The 10,000-nt window shown below is 41.2% G+C and overlaps 1 protein-coding gene across 1 annotated transcript in view; it reads right to left on the reverse strand.

Moving 5' to 3' along the window:
* Positions 1-6,146: 6,146 nt before the first annotated feature.
* Positions 6,147-10,000, reverse strand: part of LOC138853043 (glycolipid transfer protein) — a 50,076-nt gene continuing 46,222 nt past the window's right edge. Inside the window, exon 5 of the mRNA XM_070087412.1 lies at positions 6,147-8,829. Within this exon, the coding sequence (XP_069943513.1) occupies positions 8,647-8,829 (183 nt within the window). The 3' untranslated portion in view covers positions 6,147-8,646. The remainder of the gene's footprint in view (positions 8,830-10,000) is intronic.

Below are 10,000 nucleotides of genomic sequence, written 5' to 3' on the forward strand. Positions count from 1 at the left end.
TCTCTCTCTCTTTCTCTCTCTCTCCCTCTCTCTCTCCCTCTCTTTCTCTCTCCCTCTCTTTCTCCCTCTCTCTACCCTTTCTCTCCCCCCTCACATTTCTCTCTCCCCCTTGGTCTTATCCCTCACTCCCATACTCTCTCCTCTCTCTCCCTCTTTCTACCCTTTCTCTCTTCCCCTCTCACCCTCTCCCTCCTCTAGCCTTCTGTCTGTGGTAATAAATAAAAAAAAAATCGGTGGCCCTAGAGGACGGAAAACCAGAGATCTGGTGGACGAACCAGGGAGGAAAGACTGGGAGTTAGAGCTCCAAAAAAGGGAGGAAGAATGGGGAAGGAAGATAGTAGAGCTTGGTAAGAAACTGGAGGAGTGGATAGCTGAAGAGTGCAGGAAGTGGGAAGTACAGGTCTTAGCAGCAGAAGCTAGGATACAGTGCTTAGAAGAGAAACTGCAAAGCCTGAAACAGATTAGAGAGACAAATGGCAATTCAGATGTGACATCAGGAAATTCAATGTCAGGCACAGACAAGGGGACGGTAAGCAACAAAGGAGACATGCCCTATGCGAAGGCCCTATCAGACCCACGTGGGGCCAGGGAAAAGACGAGGAGCACACAAAGATAAAATGACAGGTCCGAAGACAATGAAGGTATGCTATATGCAGAGACTCTAACAGCCAACTGCAGTAGCAAGGGACAGCTGGTCATGAAAGACAGTTCACTGAGAATAGAAGTTTCAGATATGACAGGGACTGAAGGCAAGAACATGTCAATGGAAGGAAATAAAATGCCTCAGAGGAAGCAGATGGAGACTCAGTGGGAGGAGGAAAGGGCGAGGTCAGTTTTTGTGTACGGGCTCCAAGAAGCCAAGGAGGACAACTTCGAAGAAATAAAACAGGAGGAGAAAAAAATGATTGAAGGCATCATGAAAACAATAGGGGAGGGCAATATGACCCAGGTGACAAATTTTCAGAGAATTGGGTGGTTTGCGAGTGCAAGGATACGGCCTGTCAAAGTAATTTTCAAGGAAGAATCAGTTCGAACCAGGATTCTGCAAGAGAAAGCAAGACTGAGGGACAAACAGGGGTACCAGAGAGTATACCTCGACCGTGACAGAACACAAGAAGAAAGGACTACACTGAAAGAGAGGATACAGAGACGCAAGGAGGAACGAGAGGCAATGATGAAGATGAGCAGGACCCAGACACAGGAGGAAGGGCAAACACACCCCAGAGAATCTCCCACCAAAAGACTCCAACCACGACATTCCCAACGCAACTGAGCAACCTATACTACAACCCACTCACTGTTCCCTCTGCCACCAACCCCCATATCACAAACCTCACCTCAACAGCTGTCCCTTATGGGCATTCTGACCCCACCCCCATCATCACAAACCCCACCTACACCACAGCCCCATATAGGCCCCCACCAAGGCTCTCGCTCCCCCAATCCCAATATTCTTGCATGACCACAGTGATAGAAAAGAAACTGAAAGTTTGGTACACAAACGCGGATGGAATAACGAATAAACATGAGGAGTGGAACGAAAGAATCAGTGAAAAATCCCCAGACATCATAGCAGTCACAGAAACAAAACTCGCTGAGACAATAACAGAAACAATCTTCCCAGTGGGATATCAGATCCTGAGGAAAGATAGAAGGAGTAGAGGGGGAAGAGGGGTTGCACTGCTCATAAAACACCGATGGGGATTTGAGGAAATGGAAGGCATGGACATGATTGGAGAAAGAGACTACATTGTAGGTACAATTCAGTCTGGAGAACATAAAGTAGTCATTGGAGTGATGTATAACCCACCACAGAACTGCAGGAGGCCAAGAGAGGAGTACGAAGAAAACAACAGGGTGATGGTGGACACACTGGCTGAGGTGGCAAGAAGAGCTCACTCGAGCAGAGCAAAGTTACTGGTAATGGGCGATTTCAACCACAGGGAGATCGACTGGGAAAACCTGGAGCCACATGGGGGTCCCGAAACATGGAGAGCCAAGATGATGGATGTGGTACTTGAAAACCTCATGCATCAACATGTCAGGGACACTACCAGAGAGAGAGGGGAGGATGAGCCAGCAAGACTGGCTCTTGTGTTCACCCTGAGCAGTTCAGACATTGAGGACATTACTAACGAGAGGCCCCTTGGAGCTAGCGATCACGTGGTTCTGAGTTTTGATTATATAGTAGAGTTACAAGTGGAGAAGGTAACAGGAACTGAAGGGGACAGGCCAAACTATAAAAGGGGGGACTACATAGGTATGAGAAACTTCCTGCAGGAGGTACAGTGGGACAGAGAAATGGTAGGAAAATCAGTAAATGAGATGATGGAATATGTGGCAACAAAGCGCAAGGAGGCAGAGGAAAGGTTTGTTCCCAAGGGAAACAGAAATAATAGGAAGACCAAAACGAGTCCTTGGTTTACCCGAAGGTGTAGGGAGGCAAAAACTAAGTGCAATAGAGAATGGAAAAGGTATAGGAGGCATAGGACCCAGGAAAACAAGGAGATTAGAAGAAGAGCCAAAAACGAGTATGCACAGATAAGGAGGGAGGCCCAGCGACAGTATGAAAACGACATAGCATCGAAAGTCAAATCTGACCCGAAACTGCTGTATAGCCACATTAGGAGGAAGACAACAGTCAAGGACCAGGTGATAAGGCTGAGGAAAGAAGGTGGAGAACTCACAAGAAACGATCAAGAGGTATGTGAGGAGCTCAACACGAGATTTAAGGAAGTATTTACAGTAGAGACAGGAAGGCCTCTGGGGGGACAGACCAGATGGGGACACCAGCAACGAATACACCAACAAGTGTTGGATGACATACATACAGATGAGGAGGTGAAGAAACTGCTAAGGGACATAGATACCTCAAAAGCAATAGGACCGGACAACATCTCCCCATGGGTCCTTAGAGAGGGAGCAGGTATGTTGTGCGTGCCACTTACCACAATCTTCAACACGTCCCTGGAAACTGGGCAACTACCTGAGGTATGGAAGACGGCAAATGTAGTTCCCATTTTTAAAAAAGGAGACAGAAAAGAGGCACTAAACTATAGACCTGTGTCATTGACGTGTATAGTATACAAAGTTATGGAGAAGATTATCAGGAGGAGAGTGGTGGAGCACCTGGAACGAAACAAGAGTATAAATGACAACCAGCACGGATTCATGGAAGGCAAATCCTGTGTCACAAACCTTCTGGAGTTTTATGATAAAATAACAGAAGTAAGACACGAGAGAGAGGGGTGGGTTGATTGCATCTTCTTGGACTGCAAGAAGGCCTTTGACACAGTTCCTCACAAGAGATTAGTGCAGAAGCTAGAGCATCAGGCACATATAACAGGAAGGGCACTGCAATGGATCAGAGAATACCTGACAGGGAGGCAACAACGAGTCATGGTACGTAATGATGTATCACAGTGGGCACCTGTGATGAGCGGGGTCCCACAGGGGTCGGTCCTAGGACCAGTGCTATTTTTGTTATATGTGAACGACATGATGGAAGGGTTAGACTCAGAAGTGTCCCTGTTTGCAGATGATGTGAAGTTAATGAAGAGAATTAAATCAGATGAGGACCAGGCAGGACTTCAAAGAGACCTGGACAGACTGGACACCTGGTCCAGCAAATGGCTTCTCGAATTTAATCCTGCCAAATGCAAAGTCATGAAGATAGGGAAAGGGCACAGAAGACCACAGACAGAGTATAGGCTAGGTGGCCAAAGACTGCAAACCTCACTCAAGGAGAAAGATCTTGGGGTGAGTATAACACCGAGCATGTCTCCGGAAGCACACATCAACCAGATAACTGCTGCAGCATATGGGCGCCTGGCAAACCTGAGAACAGCATTCCGATACCTTAGTAAGGAATCGTTCAAGACACTGTACACCGTGTATGTCAGGCCCATACTGGAGTATGCAGCACCTGTTTGGAACCCGCACTTGATAAAGCACGTCAAGAAACTAGAGAAAGTACAAAGGTTTGCAACAAGGTTAGTTCCAGAGCTAAGGGGAATGTCCTATGAAGAAAGATTAAGGGAAATCGGCCTGACGACACTGGAGGACAGGAGGGTCAGGGGAGACATGATAACGACATATAAAATACTGCGTGGAATAGACAAGGTGGACAAAGACAGGATGTTCCAGGGAGGGGACACAGAAACAAGAGGCTACAATTGGAAGTTGAAGACACAAATGAGTCAGAGAGATATTAGGAAGTATTTCTTCAGTCACAGAGTTGTCAGGCAGTGGAATAGCCTAGAAAATGACGTAGTGGAGGCAGGAACCATACACAGTTTTAAGACGAGGTTTGATAAAGCTCATGGAGCGGGGAGAGAGAGGGCCCAGTAGCAACCGGTGAAGAGGCGGGGCCAGGAGCTAAGACTCGACCCCTGCAACCACAAATAGGTGAGTACAAATAGGTGAGTACACACACACACACACACTCACATACACACACACACACACACACTCACTCATTCACTCACACTCACACACTCACTCACACACTCATACACTCACACGCACTCTATATTTGTGTGGGGGAGGCGGGGAACTTTATTAGGTACACCTGTATACCTGCTCGCTAATGAAAATACAGAAGGGCTCCACTTTACGGAGTTTCACTTTACAATATGGCGATTTGAAATTATGACCAAAACTCTCTATACGGCTCCCCATCTTTCTAATACAGCATGCGCAACCCGGTGTGTTTACATTCTTCGTGAGCACTGTGTCTCTCCATTATGTTTGGAAACTTTCCAAAATTTCAAGTTATTTTATATATATTATGATAATTATACTTATGTGTACCTGTACTTAAGTAAAATTACACACTGTGTTGGCATGCAGGTTCACATTAAAATCACTAGAGTGTCTTACTAGTTTTGAAGACACCATAATAATAATAATAATAAAATAACACACAATAACAATCACTCTGAGGCGCATTAAATGTCATATAAAACGTTAATGTAGACATTTTGCTTAATTCGTCTACGGTATTTTTTTCAAAATTAAATGATAAACACACTATGTAACATACAAGCATGATAAATATACCCACAGTAGAATAAATTAACATAAATATGAGATGTTTTTCTAGTTGCCCTGCGGAATGAACTAAAACCATGTGTTTGGCTGGTTTGTTTACATAACTCGCATCTGTTCTCTCTCATGTACTCATTCTCTCTCCCTCGTTTATTCGTTTCATCTCATTTACTCACCTCATATTAAGACTACAAATATTTTAAGGTAAATAATGAGTGTACTGTTTATGCATTTTATCCCTCTAGGGCGCTTTAAATGCCTAGTATGTAATGTGTGGGTGGGGTGACCAGATGGGGTTATGATATCGACCACACTATTCGATACCTACCTACCCTACTATTCACCTTGCACAATATATTAAGACCATTAAGATTACAAATATTTAATATTTTAATATTTTAAGGGCAATGTGTCAGGTAAATATTATGCAGACATTCGGAGTGTGCAAATTAGGAGGAGGTGTTGACTTACTAGAAGTATTAGTCAGAGGGCTGAAGAGGGGTTGTTGAGGTGGTTTGGTCATTTAGAGAATGGATCAAAGTAGAATGACTTGGAGAGAGTATAAATCTGTAGGGGAAGGAAGGAGGGGTAGGGGTCGACCTCGAAAAGGTTGGAGGGAGGGGGTAAAGGAGGTTTTGTGTACGAGGGGCTTGGACTTCCAGCAAGTGTGTGACAGCGTGTTAGATAAGAGTAAATGGAAATGAATGGTTTTTGGGACTTAACCAGCTGTTGGAGTGTGAGCTGGGTAATATTTAGTGAAGGGATTCAGGGAAACCGCTTATTGTAGATTTAGCCGGACCTCAGTCCTGGAAATGGGAAGTACATTGCCTGCACTTTAAAGGAGGGGTCTGGGATATTGACAGTTTGGAGGGACTTCTAAACTGTTGTATCTGAGTGCCTCTGCAAAAACAGTGATTATGTATGAGTGAGGTGAAAGTGTTAAATGATGATGAAAGTATTTACTTTTTGGGGATTTTCTTTCTTTTTGGGTCACCCTGCCTCGGTAGGAGATGGCCAACTTGTTGAAAAAAAAATAACGTGTGTACACTATATGCATTTTATCGCTCTAGGGCTCTTTAAATGTCGAAGTATATTATGGGTGGGTAGGGTGGGGTGGCCTCGCTGGCTACCATACCTAACTTCTTACAATAAACACTACACACTTCTCACCCTACATTAAAACTACAAATATTTTGAGGCAAGTAATGAGTGTACTGTGTGCGTATTTAACTTTTTATTGTTTTTTATGCTTTGTTTTATTGCTAGCTTAATATATGTTAGTGTAAACTTATTATCTGACATTTATAAGTGGAAACAAATGGCGTTCTGCTTTCCGGCAGTAACCTGAAACCCAACCTGCCGTATAAGTGGGGCCCTACTGTACTTAATCAGCCAATCATGTGACAGCACCTCAATGACTAAAAACGTGCAGATATGATCAAGTAGTTCAGCTGTCGTTCAGACTGAACAACAGGATGGGGAAGAAATATGATCTAAGTGACTTTGTCCATGGAATGAAGTGTTGGTGCTAGACAAGATGGTTCCAGTATCTTAGAAATTGCTAATCTCCTGGGTTTTTTCATGCACAATGGTCTAGAGTTTACGGAGAACAGTGTGAAAAACACAAGGCATCCAGTGAGCAGCAGTTCTGTGGGCTAAACTGCCTTGATAATGAGAGGTTAGAGGAGAATGACCAGACTGGTTCAAGCTGACAAGAAGGCGACAGTAACTCAAATAAGCACATACAACAGAGGTATGCAGAAGAGCATCTCCGAATGCACAACATGTCAAACCTTGAAGTGGATGGGATACAGCACCAGTAGACCACACTGGGTTTCACTCCTGTCAGCTAAGAATAGGAAACTGAAGGTACAGTGGGCACAGGCTCACCAAAACTAGTCTGACGAATTGCAATTTCTGCTGTCATGTAGATGGTGGGGAAGAGAATTTTATGTAAACCTTTGTGATGTGGTGGAACAGAGCTTCATAGTATAAATGTGCAGCCAACAAACCTGCAGCAACTGTGATGCTAACATGTCAACATGGACCAGGATCTCTAGGGAATGTTTCCAGCACCCTGTTGAATCCATGTTGCAAAGAATTCAGGCTGCTCCTACCCAGAACAAGAAGGGTGTACCTAATAAAGTGGCCACTAAGTGTATATGGCAATATTAATAAAAAAAAAATCAGGCATGAGATGTTTTTAAAATGTTGGTAAGAAAATTATAGTGGATGAAAAAACATGCAAGCATATATACTATATAAATGATCACTATTATTACATATATTACAGTAATATAAATGTAATTGTTTGTCGTGTCCAAGTGAAAACTGAGTTATCACAATTTGAAGTGTTAGTCATATAATGGAAAGCTAATATATATACTATATAACATTACTACAAAAAGTAAAAACAAAAAAAAGTTGGTCCCAACCATCATGTACAACAGTTTAATACTAATGTTAACTGTGACAAAAATCACACTGAAACTTCTGGTCATAACTATGCAACATCATCACATGTGAAAAGTACACTGCCCATGCAGAATTTTCTGCAGGATCACAAGGATCATTAGCATATGCTAATTATCCACATTCATTTCTTAAAAACTGCAACTATACTAATTTACTAAGAAAAAATCAACAGGGGGTAAGTCCTGTAAATAGGTTAGGTAAGGTCAGCTCTGGCAGTCAGGTTAGGATGGTTACCATGGTTTAGTGTAAGGTAGGGAAGTGTAGGGTAGTTAGGTTAGGTAAGAATGGTGTAGGTTAGGCTAGAGATATATAGGGAGGTTAGGTTCCCGTGGTGTAGGTTAAGGTTAGGGAAGTGTAGGGTAGTTACGCAGGTTAAGTTACTCATAGAAAAATCCAAACAGTTAATATGAACTCAGTTTAAAAATGACCTGTACATAAAAAAATACTAGTCAAATGTTTTGACTTTTCATAAGAGGTAATTTATTATGAACAACTGTGGCTCCAAATTTAAGATACAACCCCCAAGAATACTAGTAATATTAAAAATGATTAGATATTTAGTCAAAAAATATTTCCATTAGTATTAATCTGATACACTTTCACAACACACAACACGTTTTGAACTGCAAATACAATATGTGCAAGAATATTGCAAAGTACAGTAAGTTGCTATAACAAAAATAATGTGCATTTAAATATATTAGTGTCAATATAATAAATGCAACCTTTTCATGTTGATAAAATTTCAGAAATCAAACTTATTACAAAATATATTTTTTTCTTACAATGACAATGTATGTACAGCATACATGTATGAGCCTTATGTATATATGTGCATCTATGTGCACTTACCTGGTTGTGCTTGAGGAGTACAAGCCTCAGCTCCTGGACCCTGCCACTTGACCATTAAATGACTGATATATATAATACCCTCCAGACATAATGGGTTTTGTCATATTTACATAGAGAAGTATAAGTGATTATGTGTATATGTATGAATGGATGGATGGATGGATGTACTACCTATGTATTTATTTGTGTGTTGGCAGGTGCACACACAAAAATGATCATCTCAAGACCAAGTTCCTAACATATAATATATATACAGCTGCTTGGTCATCATTAGACTTTGTTGTCATTATTAAGGCCCCATTTATCATACATTTGTACTATTATGCTTAGATTTGTTTCAAGCTGTTTAAGATAAATAAGTAAGTCTTTACTGAGTAATTCGTCTGAACCAGCTTTTCCAAAGTACAAGGATTTAACAAGTTCAGATCTGTTCGGGACTGATTTTACCACCATCTGCAATAAATACAAGCCATTAGTAATGTCTTTAACATGAGATGTTTAGGAAAACAACAATTAAAAATATATGATCTTACACCCACAATCCTTATATAATAAGCAAATAATAATTATTACCACTGTAGTCGTAAGTTAGGCTTAGCTTCCTGAAATGCTCTGCATAACTATGGGCTCTCTGCATGCACAACCAAATGTAACCCATCTCTGTACAAACATTGTATCCCCTGTAAATACATCTCTGACTTGCTCTTCAGATGTTTGTACCATTCATTATTTACTTCAATCGTGCCTGTCTTGTTGCAATGTTCTTAGATAACAATAAATTTCATAAAACTCCAGTTATACAATTTCCTGTTTTCCAAAGAAACAGTTATTTTATTAACCCTTTAACTGCCCAAACATTGATCTAGTTTTTACTGCTAGAGTTCCGAATACATGTATTAAAAAAAAAATAAACAGAGGGCAATTTTCTCTATTTAATAAGACCAAAAATTAAAATGTTTTAGCACCGGTAGTTATTGAGATATAAGGTGAAGCAGTTTGTGACAGAACCTACATGGGGAAATAACCTGCTTGACTTAGTTATGGCAAACAATGAATCCCTTGTTAATAATTTAGAAATTTCAGAGGAACTGGGTGCTAGCGACCACAAATCAATTACATTTAGCATTGAATGGAAGTACGATAGTAGCGATAACTCAGTAACAGTCCCAGATTTTCGCTTAGCAGATTACGATGGGCTTAGAGAACACTTATCATCTGTTGACTGGGGTAACGAAGTGAGCTATCAATATGACAGTTTTCTGAACACTATACATGCTGCTCAAAGAACGTTTATCCCATATAAAGAAATTAGATCAAATAGAAATGACCCAAAATGGATGAATAATAGGCTCAAATATCTACTAGGGCATAAGAAAGGAATTTATAGGCATATCAAAAGAGGTGAGGGTCATCTTATAAATCAGTATATTGACATTAAGAGGGACATTAAAAAGGGGATAAGAAAAGCTAAAAGAGACTATGAAATTAAAGTTGCTAGGGATTCTAAAACTAACCCAAAAAGTTTTTTCCAGGTCTATAGAACAAAAGTTAGAGATAAGATAGGTCCCCTTAAAAATAACTATGGGCACCTTACTGACAAAGAGAATGAAATGTGCTCGATTTT

This window comes from Cherax quadricarinatus, chromosome 21 (assembly GCF_038502225.1).
Source record: "Cherax quadricarinatus isolate ZL_2023a chromosome 21, ASM3850222v1, whole genome shotgun sequence".
Taxonomy (NCBI): domain Eukaryota; kingdom Metazoa; phylum Arthropoda; class Malacostraca; order Decapoda; family Parastacidae; genus Cherax; species Cherax quadricarinatus.